Source organism: Brachyistius frenatus, unplaced genomic scaffold, assembly GCF_029030835.1.
Source record: "Brachyistius frenatus isolate BFR_SWC_R1_liver_20210118 unplaced genomic scaffold, ASM2903083v1 Contig_317, whole genome shotgun sequence".
Lineage (NCBI taxonomy): Eukaryota > Metazoa > Chordata > Actinopteri > Embiotocidae > Brachyistius > Brachyistius frenatus.
In genome coordinates, this window is record NW_027210916.1 from 153,684 (window position 1) to 176,819 (window position 23,136).

At 46.0% G+C, this 23,136-nt stretch overlaps 2 protein-coding genes across 3 annotated transcripts; both read right to left on the reverse strand.

Annotated features, from left to right (window-relative positions):
* Positions 1–6,402: 6,402 nt before the first annotated feature.
* auh (AU RNA binding protein/enoyl-CoA hydratase) lies at positions 6,403–13,019 on the reverse strand. 2 transcript variants are annotated; one of them, XM_069723138.1, is made up of 10 exons: positions 12,750–13,019; positions 11,961–12,028; positions 11,714–11,801; positions 10,442–10,528; positions 9,350–9,442; positions 9,191–9,247; positions 8,813–9,000; positions 8,649–8,699; positions 7,820–7,867; positions 6,403–7,467 (listed from the first exon to the last, which is right to left on the reverse strand). In XM_069723138.1, the coding sequence occupies exons 1-10, from the start codon at positions 12,985–12,987 to the stop codon at positions 7,390–7,392; spliced, it is 996 nt and encodes a 331-aa protein (XP_069579239.1). In that variant the 5' UTR covers positions 12,988–13,019; the 3' UTR covers positions 6,403–7,389. The 2 variants fall into 2 exon arrangements, with proteins under 2 accessions (XP_069579239.1, XP_069579240.1); XM_069723139.1 differs by lacking the exons at positions 6,403–7,467; positions 7,820–7,867 and adding an exon at positions 8,446–8,455 and having other exon boundaries at positions 8,578–8,699.
* Positions 13,020–16,885: 3,866 nt separating this feature from the next.
* Positions 16,886–20,444, reverse strand: nfil3 (nuclear factor, interleukin 3 regulated). The gene has a single exon (XM_069723141.1). The coding sequence runs from the start codon at positions 20,024–20,026 to the stop codon at positions 18,710–18,712; it is 1,317 nt and encodes a 438-aa protein (XP_069579242.1). The 5' UTR covers positions 20,027–20,444; the 3' UTR covers positions 16,886–18,709.
* Between the last annotated feature and the right edge of the window lie 2,692 nt (positions 20,445–23,136).

Below are 23,136 nucleotides of genomic sequence, written 5' to 3' on the forward strand. Positions count from 1 at the left end.
GGGGTTGATTTGCACATGTCGGACCAAAACACGTTCATCTCTGGGACACAGAGCCCGTCTCCTTCCTGAGCGGTGTGATGGCTGGACATTCCCATGTTTATACTTGTGTATAATTGTTTGCACAGATGAACGTGGCACCTTCAAGCATCTGGAAATTGCACCCAAGGATGAACCAGACTTGTGGAGCTCCATGATTCTCTCCCTGATTTCTTGGCTGATTTCTTTTGACTTTCCCATGATTTCAAACAAGGAAGCAGAGTGTTTGAGGTGTGGCCTTAAAATACATCCCCAGGTGTGCCTTCAATTAACTCACATGTTGTCAGTTAACCTATCAGGAGCTTCAAAAGCCATGACATCATCATCTGGGCTTGCCCACGTTGTTTAAAGACATAGTACTTTTGGTGTATGTAAACTTTTGACCTCAAAGAAAGTAATATAAAATTCTCTAAGAAATTATCTATCTCATTATTGTGACATTTAGCAAAAGTTAAATAATTTTGGTAATCCTAACGGACCTGAAACAGGAGAGGTTTAGTCTGATTTAACTTCAGACAGTGAGAAAAAAAGTGTTATGTGTCTTTTTGCACAGTGTATGTAAACTTCTGGTTTCAACTGTATATCAAATGAAAGCTCTTCATGAGCTCTTTTTACTGCCAAAAGGACAAATTAATTCATAATCACTTTTGAGTTATAGATTAAAAACCAAAAAGAACTTAACACACTGAATCACTCGGGTGTGAGTAGCGCAGTTCTGCTAGTTTATCCTTTAAAGCAGCGCCGACACTGCGTGTGGGCCAGCTCCATCCACCAACGACACAAAACAGCTGTCAGGTGTTAACAATCAGATTTCAAACTGAGGAACATCCAGAATTCAACGTCAGAAACAAGCAACCTACGAGCTAAACTCAACCTTGTTGCCATGGCGCCACAGTTCAGGTGGTTGACAGTGGATGTTTCCCCTCAGAGTCCTCAGAAGGTCCCGGTGGAACTCGGTGTTGACAGTCTGACTCGAGGGGACGAATTCACGGTGACACAAAGAAAACCCAGCTGGTGTCTCCTGAACCTGACGGGTCTTCTTTGGTCTCGCACAGTGAAGCTCCGCCCCCTCTTGAAACGTGATGTCATCAGACCACCTCGTCGCCGTAGACTTTCTGAAGCGTTTCAAGGGTCTCTGTTGACCATTTACAGAGTTTGACCCAAAATCTGATGAATCAGTTAAGTGCACACATGCCTCTTGTAAAACCTGCTGCCCGTCGTTTGTGTGCAAACGAGCAGTTTCAGAACTTTTGGATCCACCTTCGTCTCACTGTTTAAAGTCCCAACAGAACAGACTCTGAACATTGGATTGTCCTTCACCGTGTGGAGGGGAACCATCCCATTTTATGTTATATGTCTTGAATCATACACATCTGGAACAGCTGTTCAATTGCCCACATGGATTACTGTTTTAGCCAAATTCAGAATATTCAATTGACTCTGATGTAAGGATTTTTTTTTTTTCAGATTTTATTCTATCACAATGGATTGTTTATTTTAAACTCACCAATTTAATGTTTTGTTCCTTTTTGTCGCCAGATGCATCAACATTTTAGATTTTAAATGGAATGAAAGGCGCATGTGACTTGTTTTTCAAATAAAAATAAAGATATTGTGCTGAATAAATGATAAAATATTGTTCATTATAAGTATATTGGTATCCATGTGCATCTAATGTTTGACTAGTAAAGACTGAAATCAGTTTATGAAGTCCGATCAAACTACGGCGATTTTTTTGTTTTGTTTTGGTCAAATTTGCTGTGAAGTGAAATGTCACTGAGCCCTCGTTAGAGTTTCACCTTGAAGAAGCTTGTTTCAGTGGAGTCACCGGCCTGTTGGCTGTTATCAACAGTGAAAGTTTCTGTACTCACATAAGAATACATTTCATTACTGTGGCTACTGTGATTACTGCTGAAACCTGATTTCTATGTAATCAGTGGAGAACTGACCTCATGTCAATGCATTTCAGCCTCTCAGGCCTTCAGAGCATCAGCTACAAATAAGCTGCCTTTGTGCTGTTCCTTATGTGTTGGTCAGTGGTCACATGACCAGTATGGACCAATGAACTGTCACCCAGTACATGGGGAGCAGGTAACGGACACGTGATAGGAAACATGATGTCACAGACTAGAAACCAAATGCAGATATTAATCAAAAATCTTAAAATCTCTAAGTTAAAGTTAAGTAAAGTTACCAAAATAAAACTACAGTCAGAACATCCTATTTAATTTATTCATATACACTGTAATATTGTGCTTAAATCACCCTATTTGATGTTATAAACTGGTATTTAAACCACACTAGATGTTTGCACACTTATTAAATGATCAGGTATCTGCTGTGGGACACATACAGATGAAGATTATTACTGATTAGACAAAATAACCACTAACGCTCATAGCTGCTAACCCTGCTAAAACACAACACGGAATCATTTCAACCAGAATAAATGGTTAAAACATCAGCTTGAAGTTAGTTGTAAGGTGATTTGTAGATTTTATACATAACCAACCTGAGAAAACAGGAGAAAATGATGAAGCAAGCAGACGAGGGAGCTGCGAGGAGATGCACCTACCGACCAGCTAATTTTATAGATTTTTTTTTTTTTTTTTTACTCCGTTACTGCTCTTCAATAACAAACAAATCAACACTTAACAACAATAAAAAATGTGACCATAGATTTTGAGTGTCACCGTCTGTTATGAGGTGAGGTGGAAACGGACCCAAACGCAGGCACACAGACTCGGGTAATAGGCACAATAAGTTCAAAAATGTCTTTATTGTTCGTACAAGGTCAGGTACTTAGAGTCTGCTCAACTACTCCCGAGTCGGGAGGGAAACTCCACCGACTCCCACCGGGCGATGCTGCGCTGGGGGAGAGAGCTGGAGAGACGGCAGCAAGCAGACAGACAGGCAGGCTGAACACAGCGGGGGCGTGGCTCCACTGCGGGAATCCCAAGGTCCTCCACAGTGGGCAGCAGGCTGATGTAGTGTAGGGGCACAGACTCACCGGGGGAATCCTGAGGTCCTCCATAGCAAGCGGCAACAGACTGGGTACTGGAGTGACCTGGTAGCGCTGACTGGTATTCCCAGGCGGTCTCCCATCCAAGTACTAACCAGGCCCGACCCTGCTTAGTTTCAGAGATCAGCCGAAATTGGGAGCACGGACTAGTAGCAGAATGAGAGCAGGAACAGGTACCCGTACCGGAGCGGGAGCAGGAACGGGACGGACGGAGTGACTGGCGACAGATTGTGGGAGACTGGCATGGCAGAGACAACCTCTCACTGGCAGTCACTAGCAGTATGCACCGACGCCTCATGACTGCAGGGGCAGGGCAGATATAGTCTGGGGAGGTGATTAAGGGAATGAGCCACTTGCAGGTGGTGATTGGGAAGACTGGTGGCAGCTGCTCCAACTGGTGAGGGGTGTGGCCATGGGAGGTGACAGGAGGCGGGGAGAGGAGGACAGAACACATGGGACAATAACAAACAGACAGGGTAATGACAGCACACACGAGGAGAAGCGACTGGGGACAAAATAGAGGGAGACACACCAGGGTCAGACAGGGATCCTGACAGTACCCCCCCCCCCCTACCCCCCTCTCAAAGTGAACCTCTCGGCGACCAGACTGGGCCGGACCGGGTGGGAGGAGGGGGACCGGAGTAGGGACGGAGTACCACAACAACACAAGACACGAGTAGGGGAACCTAGGTGGATGGAGGACGGGCATGGGGCAGGACAGACTGGGGTGACCGCTCCGTCGTCGGGCTATGGGGCAGGACGGACCGGAGTGACCGCTCCGGAGGACGGCCACGGGGCAGAACGGACCGGATTGACCGCTCCGGAGGACGGCCACGGGGCAGGACGGACCGGAGTGACCGCTCCGGAGGACGGCCACGGGCAGGACGGACCGGAGTGACCGCTCCGGAGGACGGCTACGGGGCAGGACGGACTTGAGGAACCTCTTCGTCCGCACAGCTGGAGACCATTCAGCGAAGACTGAATCGCTCCAGACCCCGAGCTGGAGGCGTGGTGTCGACCCAGCCCTTCTAAACCAGAAGCAGGAGCTGGAAGCGGGGCGTCAACCCAGCCAGAGGCAGGAGCTCGAGGCGGGGTGTCGGCAACCCATCCAGCGACAGGAAACGGAGGGGCGGCGTCGTCAACCCGGCTGAGCACTGGTGGCCCGGCGTCGGCGACCCGTTCAGACAGGAATGGGAGGAACGGTGTCGTCGATCCGTGCTGTCGTTTCAAGGCCTGACAGCACATGTTGTTTGTGATTGGACAAACTAAACATGTTGTTTTAATTGGACAAACTAAACGTGTTGTTTGTGTTTTGACAAACTAAAGTGGAGCCATGTGGGAGGCTGTGGCTCAGACGGTAGAGTGGGTTGCACACTAATCAGAAGGTTGGTGGTTCGATCCCCATCTCCTCCTGTCCACATGCCTAAGTGTCCTTGAGCAAGACACTGAACCCTAAGTTGCTCCCGGTGGTGAACCATCAGTGTGTGCATGTTCTCCTGATGGCAGCACCTTGCATGGTGATCTGTCTCATTAGTGTGTGAATGGGTGAATGGAAAAACATGTTAAAGCACTTTGAGACCAAAAGGTGATAAAGCGCTATACAAGTACAGACAGCGGCCGGCAGCAGCTTTTACATTCAGCTCTGCACCAACTGATGGAAAGTTTGAGACGTGTTCACACTGCTGATGACTTCACTGGGCTGCATGTCAATCAAAGCTGGCGTGACGACCAGGTTTGATCAGCTGTTTAGTGTTTCCTGTTTAATTCCACTGAGCGAGTCCTGCATCGTTCTTCCAACAGGACCGCCGGAGCCACGACATCCGTCGCCGATCCAACTCATCCCTCCGGAGCCGCTGTCCTCACAACAGTTTGTTTAAAATACATTCAATCAAGCAGTAATGGAGAAGTAGATTAACTCTAAGATGCACTGGAACCATTTTTACTCTCCTCATTAAGAACTTTGTCTGCCTGGAGCACAGAGCATGCCCAGTTTATGTCCACTCATCAGATTTAACCTGGTTCATCAGGTGCTCGTCGGCTTCATCAGCTTCGTGTGAAGTCGTTACGTTGAGTCCTGAACTGAAGGTTGAAAAGAGGAAACACTGGGAACTTCCTCGTGGTGGACCGACCGCTGCAACAGATAACGTCCACACCTCAAACAGTTTGTCGTGTCGGCTCCGTTTCAGTTGTACAAAGATTGAGATGGTTTACTGTAGTTTGAATACTGTTGAGATGGTCTCCATCGGAGGCCTAAAGCCACCTGTTGAGAAACCGTTGAAACCCCTGCGGCCCCGGAGGAAGAGTCACGTCTCCCAGACTTTCCTGCAGCAGCAAAAACTGGTCGTAGAAAAACCGTCGAAAACAGAAAAAGTCCAGCGTTGTGCGAAGGATGCTGTTACAGTTACATCTTCTGCGTTTCCCTCGAGCCCCGGGGAACCGAGCTTTCTTTACGCAACTCTGACTTGTGGTGTGATTCCTTCGAGTTGGGACATCTGCCGGAAGGAGGCCAGCCACAGTGGGGATGTTCAGCCTGGTGTCAGGCTCTGTGCAGCAGCAGCATGAAGCCACAGGCCGGGGCCTCAACAGTCTGTCGCAGTTTTCAGACTTTCTTACGTTTTAGATTCAAATCAAACTTCTGATTCCACCTCAGATTTTATTTCCACAATAAAAGTGTAAAAATGACTCCAATCCTGAATTATGAACCAGGTTTCAACGGTATTTCATTATTATTATTATTATTGATGCGTCCACATTGTTTGCAAACTGGATTTTCCGTTCTTGAGGACAACCTCAGTTTTATTTTTAAGAAGTCCAAAGTTATCCCTTGTTGGTTCTAATCACATCTTCAGGGTAGAGATGGAGATATTATCAGCCTTCAGGTGTGTGGCGCCCACCGCTGAGTCTGACAGGCAGTAGAGGAGGAGAGGGGAGGCAGCGTGCACGCCGGCGTCTCCGTTCTTTACATTTTTTCTCCCCGTTATTAATCACTTGTGACTTGTGTGATATGACAACCATCAATGTCAACATTAACAATAACCCGAGTTATGAAACACGAACATAAAGAATCACGAGAGAGCTGCAGATGGAGCGGTGATGTGCATCCGGGTTTTATTTCCAGGCTTCAATCACAGCTTCATTACAGAAGCATCGATGCAGATAAGACACGTTGTTCAGGAGAAAAGGCGACTCGGAGGACGTGAAGTGAAGCGTTTCTATCTGAGAGGATTCAGCAGTGACTGAAGAACTGAAACCAAACACATTTCCACACACGAGATATTACAGAAGTATTTGTTCATATATGTACAGATTGTGTTGAGCAAGGCGGGAAATTTAAACACACAGAGATCGTTCATGCTTTTATTGGATGAGTCGGGGCTCCGTGGGAAACATCCATCCAGAGATAAAAACACACAACAGTCTGTCAGTGAGAGACAAACTCATGTTTCCAACTGTCAGAAGTGGTTGAAAGCTCTGGAAAAGATTCTTTAGCTTTTTAGTTCCATCAGTGTAATTAGAATTTTTTATAATTTTTCACATTTCATGTTTTTCATCATTGAAGCCTGGAGAACATTTAATTACAGCTTGATGATCCAAGAATCAATGTAAAATCATAAAACATGAACGCACGCACACACACACACACACACACACACACACACACACACACACACACACACACGCACACGCACACACACGCACACACACACACGCACTGCCCATGGGTGATGTGGAGGAGGAAGAACTTTGAGGAAGACTTCTTATTGGACAGTTTCTCTGTTAATGAATGATTTTAGACTCATTTGTTAGTACGGTGAGTTTTTCTGTTGGAACAATGAGGCGAGGCACCACAGTCAGAACCACCTGCAGCGCCGTGAACACACACACCGATTGAAATCTAAACTAATCCACCTGCTGATTATCATTCATGAGAAGATGCTGTTAGCGAAGACCTGCCGATCACATTTCAAACCGCCGCGACCATCTGGAGGGATTCACGTCTGAGATGATGAGCAGCGGGTTAGTTAACTCGGTTAGTTGACACCCAGCTGGTTAGTTGACACCCAGCTGGTTAGTTAACTCGGTTAGTTGACACCCAGCTGGTGCTCCGCACGTTGATCAGAGAGTCTCTGGAGAAGCAGCAGCAGCCGGGATGGAGGCCGCCGTCACGCCGGCGTCCTGCGGGACATTCAGGTTGATGTGTGGAGGTGTTCGGTCAGAAGCCGTGGAAACAGAAGAAGAGCCGGGACGTTGCTGGAGGCGGCGACGCTTCACTCTTCACTCTTCACTCTTCACTCTTCACTCTTCACTCTTCACGCTTCACGCTTCACTCTTCACTCGCCCTTGAACTGAGGACGTCTCTTCTCCTTGAAGGCAGTCAAACCTTCCAGCCGGTCTTTAGTGGGAATCACCTGAAACACAACAGCAGCAGGTCAGAGAGCTATTCTACTGGTGTTCCAGATGTTCTACTGGTGTTGTACTCGTGTACTGACACTAACATCAGAACACTACCAGTACCAGGACGAAGCACTCAGAACGCTACACTAAAGAAGAAGTATGAAACTCTGGAACACTTTCCACCCTATACGGTCGCCATCTTGGCTCCGTAGAGGAAGGGGGCGGGGCCACCCATGTTAAAGCATTTTCAATTTAAAAGCATCTGAGGAAGCTGCACAGTTTCTGTCATCATGTCCTACTTCATATATTAACATAAGTGTACACTTCATGCAGCGGGGGGAACAGGTGACCTGTTGAAACTCTCACCTGGGCGTAGCACGCCTCTTCAATTGCCAGACCTGTAGACAAATCCACCTGAAAGAAAACATGGCAGCTCAGGGTCAAAGTTCACGATGCAGCTGGTCACACATCACAGCTACATCTTATGAAACGTTTCAGTTTGATTTTACTGATCGTGCTCACTCCAACGTTCCTGCTGAACGCAGCGCAGCGATGCACACAGTGCAGCAGGAAGCAACAACCAAAAAGTTCTGGATCGACATCAGCACCTGAATTCCACCTGTTAATGTGACCTCTGATACGTGAACATCTGTGATGTCACCACAGACCTGAAACTGGAGCAGAGAAACATCAAATTTTCATCTGTTTTCAATGGGCTGTGGGCGGCGTGTTGTCATGTTGGAGAAGCCTGTTGCCATGGCAACACAGTTCAGGTGGTTCACAGTGAATGTTTCCCCTCAGAAGGTCCCGGTGGAACTCGGTGTTGACAGTCTGACTCTGGGGGACGAATTCACGGTGACACAAAGAAAACCCAGCCGGTGTCTCCTGACCTGATGCGTCTTCTTCGGTCTTGGACAGTGAAGCTCCGCCCCTCTTTGAAACGTGATGTCATCAGAACACCTCGCCTGGCTCGTCGCTTCATTGCCGTAGACTTTCTGAAGACTTTCAAAGGGTCTCTGTTCACGATTTTCAGAGTTTGACCCAAAAGCTGATGTTTCTCTGCTCCAGTTCATTGTGAAACATGAAGTGAACACTAGTGCTGATGTTACTAACTGCTTCCTTACTGTAGATTTCACCACATTTCTGTCGAGTCCCACGACCGTGTGAAAGCAGTCGCGCGGTGATGAAGACGTACCTCTATCCCCTGGTTGATCGCCAGTTTCGCCATCCGTATTGCAATCGGACCCTTTGGAGCAAAAAAAATCCAAGACTGACTTCCTTTTCATGGGTCACAGTGTCAACAGAAGAAGAAGCTGTCATGTTTCCCTCAGTGAACGTCTGTCTCGGCGGTCCGGTTACCTGAGGGTTGATCTCTCGGGCCAGCTCCAGGGCTCGCAGGTAGGCGGCGTCTCCGCTGGTGTTCTGCTCCACCGAGTGATTGACGAGGCCGAGGCGGCACGCCTGCGCTCCGTCCACCGCCCGGGCGGCAAATATGAGCTCCTTGGCCATGGAGACGTTGATCACACGGGGGAGGCGCTGGGTTCCACCTGCACGGAGAGAGGAGGAACCTTTAGAGGCCAGACGCGTTCCTACTATTTAAAATGGTTAAATCTTTTTTCACACAGTGGTATCTGCCTCACAGGAAGGCTGAATAAAGTGACTACACACCAGCTTTGTCCAGACAACATCCAAATTTAAATACAAATTTAAAAAGTAAAAAAAAGCATCCAGTTTTACCTGCTCCAGGAATAATTGCGAGTTTCGTCTCCACGAGTCCCATTTTGGCAGAATTGGCTGGTGAGATCAAAGAACAGAATTACTATTAATAAACAAACATTAACCTCCATCCTCTCAGATTTCATTCATAGTTTCATAGTAAAGTCCTCCGAGTCTTACAGGCAATTCTGATGTCACAAGCGAGGGCCATTTCCAAACCTCCACCTAAAGCAGCTCCATCGATGGCAGCGATCGTTGGCACCGGCAGGTTTCCTGGAAAAGAAAACAGAGCATGGTGACCAACAGAACCAATACAATCACCCCGAGATACACCAACATCCGTCACCAGTGATCGGATCACAAGTAGTCAGCTGTGAGCTCAGATTCTGTCCGTCACCATCTTTGTTAGTTCGGAGCGGTTTGGAGCAGGAAGTGACCATATTTGGACGAGCTGGGGGAGGAGCCAGCGGTGGATCTGACCGATCTGATTGGAAACCTGACGATACTACGTCAGGCCTGTCAATCAAACAGACCTCTAGTGGCACTCGCTGGTATTGCAGCTGAAGACACTTCTGGATCAGAACCATTTTTTCAGACCTGAAGCTACGAACTCTTTTATAAACAGTCTGTGTCGGGGACACATCGAAGAACCTGCTCGGCAGCTGTTTATTGAAGAAAAATACCTCCTCTGTGTTTAGATTCATTTTGGTCTACCTCATCTGTAATTTCTGACACACATCAGACCCATGGCTGTGGAGAAGCCCCGCCCCCCCCACACAGTTCACTGATCCACCACAGCGCAGAGCCCGACCCTCTCAAACCTGCTGGAATAATTAAATAATCTGAGCCCAAACGAACGTGATCAGGTGGAGTCTGACGGTTCAGGTTGTGAATTACAAACTCAAGTGTTCAGACATTTACAAACAGGACGTAAATCTCTTGACAGATGGAGAATTTAAATGAGGCCCGGTGAAGAAGTCTCAGGTGGAGACGCATGATAATGCCGGGTGTGCACTGCCGCACTTAAAGCTGGCCACTCGTGATTGGGTCACCCAGAACTGATTTTAAAGGTGTGCTTGTTTCCCCTCGGCTCACATCGTGGTCGTGTCCTTTATGAAAGGTTGAATTTTTTCACTTTCTGAGTTTCACTTTCAACAAAATGACAAAATCCAATAAGAAAGTGCAGCCTGAACATAAACTGCGTTCTACTGATCAAAGTCTATAAATCATCTGTTCATGACTTTGTACTCCATCACGGTTGTCATTGGTTACCCAGCTCGGTGATGAGGGCTCTTGCTTTGGTCACAAACGGCCCGACTTCACTCTGGTGCATCTTGGCTCTCTCCTTCAGATCTGCACCTGCACACAGAGACACAGCAGAGGCGTCAGGCCACGAGTCTGTGGCTTCCTGAAACCTGCAGCCGAGCAGCAGTGTTGAACATCAACATCTCAACACGACCGATTACACATGAAGAAAGCAACACATCATACAACCAGTAGCTCCGCCCCAAATCATCATGACATCACATCCTGTTCATCACTAGAAATATCACTCCACCTCCTCAATGGGAAAATAGAATTAGAACTGAGTTTCATATAATATGTAATATAATGTAGTTTCTACTTGTTATAGGTCTATTAAATGACCCATTTGGTGAAGTCGGGTCTCTTTTGGTCCTTTTTGGTCGCTCTGAGCACCCGTACCGTAACACCACGGATAGTCACGCACTTACAGTCCTAGAGGAGGCTAGCTGGACCGGTTTGGTTTGAACACATGACACGGAGCTAAAATGTTAAAAACACATGAGAACATGGATATCTTTATTCATCAGATATCTTTGTTCATCAGATATCTTTGTTCAACAGATATCTTTGTTCATCAGATATCTTTGTTCATCAGATATCTTTGTTCATCAGATATCTTTGTTCATCAGGTATCTTTGTTCATCAGATATCTTTGTTCATCAGATATCTTTGTTCATCAGATATCTTTGTTCAACAGATATCTTTGTTCATCAGATATCTTTGTTCATCAGGTATCTTTGTTCATCAGATATCTTTGTTCATCAGATATCTTTGTTCATCAGATATCTTTGTTCCAACCAGACTGAACTAGCTGATCAGTTTAGTGTTTCTATGTTCTGTATTTATTCAGGTGGAGACTAGAAATCCTCTCTGTTGCTAGGGTGGTTGCTAAGGGTCGGACTACTTCCTGGAATAGTAAACATTACATATGTTACATAGCGTAATAACTGATTGTTTTCCAGTTCTTACTCCATGTGTTGCCATGGAAATGTAGATTAAACTAACAAAAGGTTTTGTATTTTGAGAGTGAATTGTTCCACCATATGAAAACATTTAGATGACATGTTTTATTTAGTTGGTAACTTGTTGTATAATCGCAGTATTACACTGTAGGGTGTGTTTTAACGTCATTATCGGTACGACAGTGATGCGTTCAGGACCGCAGCACCTGAACACACCCTCTCCTGTAATATTGTTGAATTGAAATGGAAGCAGTTGATTCCACTGAGGTGAGTTTACCTGCACAGAAGATACCAGGAACCACGCTGCACAAAATCACACTGCGCACTTTATTATTCTTCTTGATGTCCTCCACAGTATCAAACATCTAGAAGAAAAACAAAGGTACTGATTTAACAGGTCTCAAAATGTATTATGAATTAAATGTAAAAAAAAAAGTGACATTGCCGAACAAAAATAAACTGCAGTTCAAGGCAGACTCAGACATGAAAAGATGTTAAAGAAAAAGACCAACACAAATACGTACCATCTTGACAAGGTTTTTGCTGATGGCATTTTTGGCTTTTGGCCGATTTATCCCAACGACAACGATACCTGAAAGACAGGTGAACATGATGCTGATCAGCCGTGGCACACAGGTAACATGATTTTATGGATTTTAGGACTTTAAATGACACTAAATGAGCCTTTTAAATGTTCCTCTGCAAGATTATAAGTGGCTTCTTATAAGGCTGCAGGTTCATGGCCATCATTCATTAATCTGCCAAGAACTTTTTCAATTCGTTATTTGTCCTGTAAAACACAAGAAAACAGAGATGTTGGGATCATCACGTGAACGACTAAACTAATTGATTGTGTTTGAATGCAACTCTATAAACTCCACACTCAGTAGATCCAGTGAGATTTCTCTGAGTTTAGAGTTTATTTCAGCTGCTGCTTCTTTATCTGTCTGACAGTCAGCTGTGGGTTTCCATGGTAACCTCTTTGTTGTGGCTGCGTGTCCACATCTTATTAAAGCATCTGTCCTGCAGTGTTGACGCTTAAAAAAATACTAGAGCCAATCAACATGTGGGACATCAAAGGGGGACACCTGGTCCCCCTCCTGTCCTCCCGGTTGTTAACGGGTAGTCCCGCTATGGGACCGGAGAGAAGAGCCGAGCAGAGCGGGTCTGGCCGGGACTGCCACTCAGACACTTCATTTCCCTCAGTTAGGAACCACGTTAGAACCCCACGAACCCAAATGGACCGTTGGTTCCGGTTCGGTGGACCGCTAACGTGACGCTGTGTTAGACTCGGCGTTGTGGGCGGGGCTTACCGGAGTCCTCTCCGTCCAGGTACCTCACGCGCAGGTCGTCCTTGGAGTCGGAGCTGTAGTTCCGCGTCGCCGCTCCAAGGACGCCCGGGTGGAGACGAGACGACGCGACGTTACCGGAGAAAACACGGTGTCTCAAGCAGCTGGAGAAGGCAGCTGTCAGGCGGCACGCGCCGTCCCGATCCGCTGCCTGCACGCGGAGGACTTGCCACAGGGCTCTTCGTCCCACCAGGACCGCCATGATGGAAAGCTGCAGTGCTGTTTGACTTTCAACTTTGAACCTGTTCACGTGGTGGGATCACGTGACGTGGTGGGATCACGTGACGTACGGATCATAGACCGCATATTAATAATCCCCTTACGTTGGTGTATTGAAAATCAAGGATCTCAACAAACCGAGTGGAACTGTTGAGCTTTGTAAACGGTTCAGGTCCCATGTTGTCGTATGGCTTTCCCAGGAAAAAAATATTAAAATTAATATTTGAGTAAACAGATATATGTGAGTATTAAAGGGATCTACCGCAGTACTAACACGTTAGTACCCGAGTGTGATCACAAACTTTTTACTTTCAGAACGTACTGCAGCCTTTACTAAGTATGTACTGCTGCATGTAGTATGTAAACAACTGGGACGTACTACTTCATTATAAAAATGCGTCTTGAACTTTGGCCTTCTTGGGCATATCCGTCGTGATCCATAGCGAGATGTTTCAAGGAAAAAGAAAAAGGATGCAATGTGGAACACTTCTAATTCCTTTTCTTTTTCTTCTTCTTCCTTTTGTGGGTGGAGCATAAATAGTATGATAGTATGGATACTGGAACATACTAAATAGTATGATAGTATGGATACTGGAACATACTAAATAGTATGATAGTATGGATACTGGAACATACTAAATAGTATGATAGTATGGATACTGGAACATACTAAATAGTATAATAGTGTGGATACTGGAACATACTAAATAGTATAATAGTATGGATACTGGAACATACTAAATAGTATGATAGAGTGGATACTGGAACATACTAAATAGTATAATAGTATGGATACTGGAACATACTTAATAGTATGATAGTATGGATACTGGAACATACTAAATAATATGATAGTATGGATACTGGAACATACTAAATAGTATGATAGTATGGATACTGGAACATACTAAATAGTATAATAGTATGGATAGTGGAACATACTAAATAGTATAATAGTGTGGATACTGGAACATACTAAATAGTATGATAGTATGGATACTGGAACATACTAAATAGTATGATAGTATGGATACTGGAACATACTAAATAGTATAATAGTATGGATACTGGAACATACTAAATAGTATAATAGTATGGATACTGGAACATACTAAATAGTATGATAGTATGGATACTGGAACATACTAAATAATATGATAGTGTGGATACTGGAACATACTAAATAGTATAATAGTATGGATACTGGAACATACTAAATAGTATGATAGAGTGAATACTGGAACATACTAAACAGTATAATAGTATGGGTACTGGAACATATTAAATAGTATGATAGTATGGATACTGGAACATACTAAATAATATGATAGTATGGATACTGGAACATACTAAATACTATAATAGTATGGATACTGGAACATACTAAATAGTATAATAGTATGGATACTGGAACATACTAAATAGTATAATAGTATGGATACTGGAACATACTAAATAGTATGATAGAGTGAATACTGGAACATACTAAGCAGTATAATAGTATGGGTACTGGAACATACTAAATAGTATGATAGTATGGGTACTGGAACATACTAAACAGTATGATAGTATGGATACTGGAACATACTAAATAGTGTGATAGTATGGATACTGGAACATACTACATAGTATAATAGTATGGATACTGGAACATACTAAATAGTATGATAGTATGGATACTGGAACATACTAAATAGTATAATAGTATGGATACTGGAACATACTAAATAGTATGATAGAGTGAATACTGGAACATACTAAACAGTATAATAGTATGGGTACTGGAACATACTAAATAGTATGATAGTATGGGTACTGGAACATACTAAAGTAGATATGATAGTATAGTATGGGTACTGGAACATACTAAACAGTATGATAGTATGGATACTGGAACATACTAAATAGTGTGATAGTATGGATACTGGAACATACTAAATAGTATAATAGTATGGATACTGGAACATACTAAATACATATAATAGTATGATAGAGTGAATACTGGAACATACTAAACAGTATGATAGTATGGATACTGGAACATACTAAATAGTGTGATAGTATGGATACTGGAACATACTAAATAGTATAATAGTATGGATACTGGAACATACTAAATAGTGTGATAGTATGGATACTGGAACATACTAAATACTATAATAGTATGGGTACTGGAACATACTAAACAGTATGATAGTATGGATACTGGAACATACTAAATAGTGTGATAGTATGGATACTGGAACATACTAAATAGTATAATAGTATGGATACTGGAACATGCAATTTGCGTACCAGCCTCATGTGGGAGTGGACGATGCCATCGTCTACCTGCTGCAACGAGCCCAGTCTCACCTGGATGGAACCGGTGAATCTGTGAGAATCACTTTCTTTGATTTCTCCAGTGCATTCAACACCATCCAACCACTGCTACTGAGTGAGAAGCTGCGGGTGGTGGGGGTGGACGCGTCCACCATCTCCTGGATCAATGACTACCTGACAGGCAGACCACAGTTTGTCCATCTGGGCGGTGTGCTGTCTGATACGGTGGTCAGTGGTACTGGAGCTCCTCAGGGAACTGTTCTGTCTCCTTCCTGTTCACCTTATACACCACTGACTTCCAGTACAACTCAGAGTCCTGCCATCTGCAGAAGTTCTCTGATGACTCTGCAGTGGTAGGATGTATAATGGATGGACGGGAGGATGAGTACAGGGCAGTAGTGGAGGACTTTGTGGAGTGGGCTGGTAGAAATCAGCTGCTCCTGAACGTGGCCAAGACCAGAGAGATGGTGGTCGACTTCAGGAGGAAGACGACGGCTCCACAACCGCTGAGAGTTCTGGGAGAGGAGGTGGACCTGGTTGAGGAGTACAAGTACCTGGTGTCTCCATGACAACAGACTGAACTGCAAGACCAACATCAACGCTGTCTACAAGAAGGGGATGAGTCGACTCTTTTTCTTGAGGAAACTTCGATCCTTCAATGTGTGCAGCATGATGCTGGAGATGTTCTACCAGTCTGTTGTGGCCAGTGCTTTGTACTTCGCTGGGGTCTGCTGGGGGAGCAGCATTGGAGCCGGTGACACCAACAAACTCAACAAGCTGGTTAAGAAGGCCGGTTCCATCATCGGCTACAAACTGGATAGTCTGGAAAAGGTGGTGGAGAGGAGGACGCTGATCAAACTATTATCCATATTGGATAATCCTGTCCACCCTCTCCACCACCTGCTGCAGGGACAGAGGAGGACGTTCTCCAAAAGACTCCTCCAGCTCCGCTGTCACAAGGACAGATACAGGAGATCATTCCAGATACAGGAGATCATTCCTGCCCACTGCCATAAGACTGTACAATAACTCACCTCTGGCAAAATCCATCACAGTACAATAACACTGTTGACTGTGTTTCTTGGTTTGTTTGTATGTTATATATATAGATATATACTGTACTGTATATATCTATATATATGTTGACTGTGTTTCTTGGTTTGTTGTATATAATATATATAGATATATAATGTACTGTATATACTGTGCATTTTATATTTATATTTTTTACTGCTATTTTATTTTATTGCTTTTCTATTATTCTATTATTTTATTCTATTGTTTCTATTATTGTCTTATTGCTTCTGTATGTTTGCTACTGTATCGAAAAAATTTCCCCTCGGGGATTAATAAAGTAAATACCTACCTACCTACCTATACTAAATAGTATGGATACTGGAAGGAAACTAGTGACTCACTGCCGCCCTCTGTTGTATGATGCGGTATTACAAGATGGAAATGACACCTTTAAACTCCAGTTATTGGACACAAACGTATTTTTTTTTGTAGAAGGTGTTTGTGTGTTTTGATATAAAAAAGAAAAACTACAAAAAAACAAACATGTTTCAGTGACGGGACATTTATTGTAAACAATAACTCACCATTACAACGAAATCTCAAGGCTTCTGGGCAAAGGGACTTATCATCATCACACCATCATCATCATCACTACCATCATCTTCACTGTCATTATCATCAGTATTTTCCCAACTATGACAAACAATGCACACAGTATTCATTTGAAATGAGCTGCATTATTAGATGTGATATAAACAAGTGTTTATTAAAGTCAGCATTTTATATTGACTGCAGAGGTCAGGAGGTGTTTTTTGTTTTGTTTTTTTAAAACCACCCCAGAATAATTAATTAATGAGCCATTTGATGACTGCTGACATACAAGACAGAAATAAGGCTGACTGCTGTGGAGACTTTTTTCTGACAGTAGAAATGTTAACTATCCACAGATTAAATGGGATAAAATATGTGTCGTAGGTTTATAAACTCCAGGTGGAGTTTCAGAACCATCAGATGGAAGTCACAGCTGTCAAACACACGTCTCAGTTTAACCAGCGCCCTGCAACGTCTCGGTCCAAACAAAACTGTTCAAAAAAAACAATAGAAGCAATGCGGATGAACCAGTGAATGCAGCAGAGCCGGTTTTAAAGTTGCAGTAAAGTTCAGTGTTTTTGCAGCAGAGCAGAAACGCTGTGATTTACAGGGCCGGGAACTCTCAGAGATTCCTAGAAACTTTCCTGAAAAGAGCTACAGCATGTGACAGCAGTTGTAGGAAAACAAATAAAGAAAAACCTCAAGTAAATATTCATTCATTCATCAGTGTAAAATCTCATGTTTGTCTGTTAACAGATTTCATGTTTTTACATCTCCAGGATATGTTAGTAAATCAAAATCAAATGAAATCATCCTAAAAATAAAAGCAGGACCAAATATTCCTCCGTCACCACACCAACATACACATGGATACAGAAACAGCAGGACTTCCAGCTTTAAGGCAGATAATGGCCAGACTGCCCCGGACATGGGGTGGGGGGGGGTGGGCTTCACCTGCTCGGTCATGTGACCCTGTGACACCCCCCCCCCCCCATTTTTTCCAGTCTCCTCCACTTTTTTTTTTTAATCCCCGATCAAGCTGCTGTCAATCAAACACTTCCTCCCTGGATTTTTCACATTAAAAGCTTCAAACAGTTTGATTGATGAGGATTGTTCAGTTACATTAACAGCAACTTAACAGAGGTTCAAATAATGTCAAAGTGTGACCCTGCGTTCTGAATCTCATACTATTTATGTTTACTTTTAGTACGTACTGTTGCATGTAGTATGCGTACAACTGGGACGTAATACTTCTTCGTAAAAATGCGTCTTGAACTTTGACCTTCTTGGTCGTATCTGTCAGTGTGAGTAAAAAAGAAAAAGGATGCGATCTGGAACGACTTCCTTTTAATGCTTCTCCTCCTTCTTCCTTTTGTGGGCGGAGCATCAGGCCACCAACTGTCTCTGCAGCTCAATGGATGTTACGTATCTCCCGCTGCAGAGGATTGTGGGTCAGAACATCCTGGTAGTTTTGGCACCCTACAGTTAATATACTATATATACACACACTAAATCTTTTTCTGGCACACTAACCAGTGTGGATACTGGAACGCAGGGTCGCTGTCTGAGATGAGCAGGTGAGTGAATGAAGCGGTGATGATGTCACAGAGCGCTCAGTGTGTGTGGGACATTCAGCAGGTGGCTCCGCCCTCCTCAGCTGAAGTCAGCGTGTGTCTGCAGAACGCTTTGAGACCGTGGCAGTGCAGAGTTCATTTGAAAATGTTTTGAATCCAAACAGCAGATAGAGTGAATATAAAAGCGTAGGTGGGGGGAGTTTATTCGGTGGAGCAGCCGTGTGACGACGCCCCCTGGTGGACGGCGGGGCTTTTGATCGACTCTCTCACCGATCCAGGCTCTGTGCTGAGGAGTCTTTTCAAAGACGGGGTGGGGGGGCGCTGGTTCAGATCCAGGTCCTCGGCCTGTGAGTGTGCATAGGAGGACTGTTCTCCACCCTGCGTGGTTGGGTTGGAGGCGGGGCTTCTCCTGCAGCCCGTCACTATGCTGCTCCGCCGCCACGGCTCCGCCCGCCGGCTCCAGTCCTGCATGTCGGTGAGCTGCAGCGACAGAGGGCAGCGGGAGGCCTGCAGGTAGTCGGAGGAGTCCTGAGTTCTCTGGTAGCGCTCCTCCGAGCCGCCGGCGGGGGGAGAGGACTTCCCCGAGGACTCGTAGTCGGGGTCGACGGCCTCCACTTTGATTCGGACGGTTCTAGATTTGATCCGTAGTTTATGGGGCAAAGCTGAGGCGCTGGCGTCGGGCACTTTGTGCGTGGAGACGATGACGCTCCGGGGGTCGGCCACAGACCGCGTCGGGCCCTTCGGGACCTGCTGCTCGTCCTCCCCGTCGGAGGACTTGCTCACGGCTCCGTCCTCGGAGCTGGGGGGGGAGTTACTGGACGACCTGGTGATCTGCAGGAAGGCGGCGGGCCGGGAGTAGACGGCCGCCAGCGGGCCGGCCAGGCAGTGCCGGTACAGCTCGTAGGGGCTGATCCGCTCCCGGGCGAAGCCGCCGGCCTCGGCCGGCTCCTGCTTCACCTCGCCGGTCCTGCGGGTGGTCGCGGCGCACGTCTCAGGCAGGTGAGGCGAATGCTTGATGACCGATATGCAGCTGCTGCGGAGGCGGAGAGGCTCCAGGTCTCCGCTGGCGGCGCCCCGCCCGCCGCCGTCGGGAGGAACGAACTCCTGGTAGAGGCTGAGGGGGGCGGAGCTGGATAACCTCTGGATTTCCTGCGCGTACGCCGCCGAGCTCAGCAGGCCGAACTTCAGCTTCAGCGCCAGCAGCTCGGCCTTGAGGGCGGCGTTCTCCTCTCCGAGCGCCATCAGCTTGTTCTCCAGCACCATGTCGTTGATGCGGCGCTTCTCCCGCGAGCGCTTGGCCGCCTCGTTGTTCTTGCGCCGCCGCTCCCAGTAATGAGTGTCCTTCTTCTCGTCCGGGATGAACTCCCGTTTCCTGCGACAGGACGATTTAGCCTTGAAAGGATTTGCTGAGACTTTGTGGCCCGTGAGGTCTCCGTTGGCCCCCTGCAGGGCCACGGCCAGCACCAGGGCCTCCTCCCCCTCCCCCTCCCCCGAACCCTCCCGCTTGATGGACTGCATGCTGTCGCTGTTTGCTACCGTCGGCCTGCTCTGACGTCTTTAACCGGAGACCGTCGTCATCACTGCAACACCGACTTCATCCTGGAGCTGAAGACGCCTGTGGGGGACGAGGGAGAGGTCAAAGGTCAGCGTCGGTCACATGATGTACTGACTGATATGTGAAGCGCTGCAGGATGCCGGTCTGCATCTCTACGTTTAATAAGACGTCAACATTTCCTCAGTTATCGTTGTGAAATGTGGCCAAAGCATCGTTCATCTTTCTGGAGATGAGTCAGAGACACAGAAACCCTCTTCATCCGTTTACTGAAACCACGCAGAGTAACGTTCAAGGACCGCATCGTCCAACGCTGCTTTGTTCCCAAACACCACATGATGCTCCTTTCAAACTATAAAACAGATGGAGCTCCATTTTATCCATTTATCCAATTTATTTTAATATCTGTAAAGAAACAGTTAAAAAACAACAACAACAAAAAACACTTTCTGAAGCTCTGAGAAGCTGATTCATCTAAAACAATAAATATGATGATATGAGCAATAATTCTAATCTGTGGTTTTATACAGTCTATGAATCTTTTATACAGTCTGTGATTATATGGGTTTTTTATACAGTCTATGTTTCCCACTGATCTCCATCATGTAAAACACTTTCATAAACTCATTATCACCCCATTAAGACCCCCCGCCCCTCCCCCTCGGGTTCGGTTCTGGGGCAGTGCAGTGGACCTGGTTTGGACCTGCGGGCTGCCGTAGATCCAGAGAAGAAACAAAGGACTCCAGCTGTAGGAGAACACGTGGCTGCCTGACAGCAGCCGGTGTCTGCTACCGGTCACCGGGACCGCTGCTCCAACATGTCGGCCCGGTCAGGGTGGGGTCAGAGGCCCCCTAACGCATGTCCCCTGTCTGTCCCTGTCCCGGAGGAGACATGATCAATAGGTGTCCTGCAGACTGATGTCCAGCCCGCTGCCTCGAACATGAAGCGGACTGTGTGACCGGGATCTGTGGCCCCCCCCGGGACCGGGATCTGTGGCCCCTCCGGGACCAAGTCTCCGCTCTTTGTCTCCTCTGACAGGACCATCGCTCCCTTTTGTCTTTTCTAACGAGCCAACATGACATAGAGTCTAAATCTGGACCGCACGTGGTCATACCGCCGGTAATATTACCGCAACATGAGCCCGGTGTGTACGGGCGGGGAGGCGGCTCGGTGTACGGGGGACCGGACAGAACCGAGGCGGCGGGCCGTCATCACACTGCCGTCCCGGATTCCTTCATTGTGTCCGGGTTACACAATAACACCTCCCCTCCCCCCGCTCCCTCCCCGGTGCCAGCAGACATTATGCAATGTTTGCCGTTCGGTAACAGCAGCCGTCTGTGCTGCGTGTTCTCTGAACCGGGTCACGGTGGCACCGGGGAACACAATGTGGCCCTTCACTCCGGTACATGACGTCGTGACACCGACCCCACACTCCAGAGCTGTTCTACCGGGAGGACCGAGCCGCCCCCCCGGTCCCGTCCGCACACACCGACACACCGAGAGCCGATCCAGAGACACCGGACGTCGGGCTCGAGTTACGTCACAGCTCTCGCCGTGATCGAACCGTTTAAAACGGAGAGGTTAGCCGACGGGACCCTGAAAGCGGGTGTCCCATCCGGATCGTACCTGATCTAGCACCTGGTCCGGGGCTCTGCTCCGGTGTTCCCGCGCGCACCGGTCACGGAGCAGCGGTGAAGTTCGTCCATCGGCTCCGTACAAAGTAGTTCCTCCGCTGCCGTCCGCCTCTCCTCCTGCTGCTCCTCTCAAGGTGCCTGTGACTCATGGATCTGTGTTAGTAGGTCACCTCTTAAATGTATTGGCAGACTGAGATGAGTGACAGCGGCTGCAGCCAATCAGGACGCGCGGCATGTTCTAGCTTTAGCCAATGACTGTTCGCTCCAGCGGAGACTTGATTCTCCCCCAAAAAAAACATGTCGTCACCGCGAGTTCGTGTGCTGCGTTCAGGTCCTGTCGGTGGATCCGGTTTTCCGTGAGGTCCAAACTCTGTCCCGCAGAGAAGTTCTCCCGGTACCACACTTTGGGCCTCACCGGAAGCACTTCAGCGCCGACTGGAAGTCTAAACTAAATATCTGCGTGACTTTATCACTAAATCCCGTTTTTATCCCTCGCGGTGTTTCAAATAAACACGTTGATGTTGAGCTGCAGCTGATCGACATCTTTTATCTTTTTATTCACAAGTCTGGAGGCTCGGCTGCATTTATCTCACAACATAGTGCTTCTAAATGTCCACTGTCTCGTGATAATATAGCTATCGTTTGAAAAATCAAAACTTTATAATCAATTTGATATTGCCCCTTTAAAAATCACATAAATCGATGGAAGTCCTCCTCTAATAAACCATCCTTTTCTTTATTTCTCCTCTCTGCAGCTGACTTCTGTCAGTCAGAATAAACTTTGATTTATTAATTCTTTTTAAAAAAAAGTCCATCCCATGAATATTTAGTGAAAACAACATCTTCCACGTGTTTTATGTTCATGCCGTCACTTCACGAGCACCTCTCTAAACGAGGTTTGACCTCCAGAGAAAACAGTGACCTCCAGTGGAAGTCTGCAGGAACATCAACGGCCAATCAGATTGCTTCATAATCTGATCATTAAAATCCTGTCACATTGATAGACTGAAATTTACCCGCCAAAATTAACGTAATATGATTAACATATCGCCCTTATACTTCCGCAACAGCTCTACTAATAATATATATTTTTCTAAATGACACCTGCACACACTTTATAATCCTATACAGATATTTAGAGGAGGAGTTACACCTTTATTAAACTAAAGTTAGAAATACTTCATTACAAGGAATTAATTATTAAAATAAAATAAATTCCAGCTTCAAATATTTACAAGATTTAATGAATTTGTATCAAACCTGATAGAAGGAGCAAATAAGATCATCTCCCGCAAAAAAAAAAAAAAAAAAAACCTGCAGGAATAACAGAGACGAATATGAGACATTATAAAACAAATACCAATGAATGAAAGAGTTTCTTTGCAGCACGTTTCATCCATGTAGTCCAGAAGTACTGCGTGGCGTTGGGGGACTATGGGCGT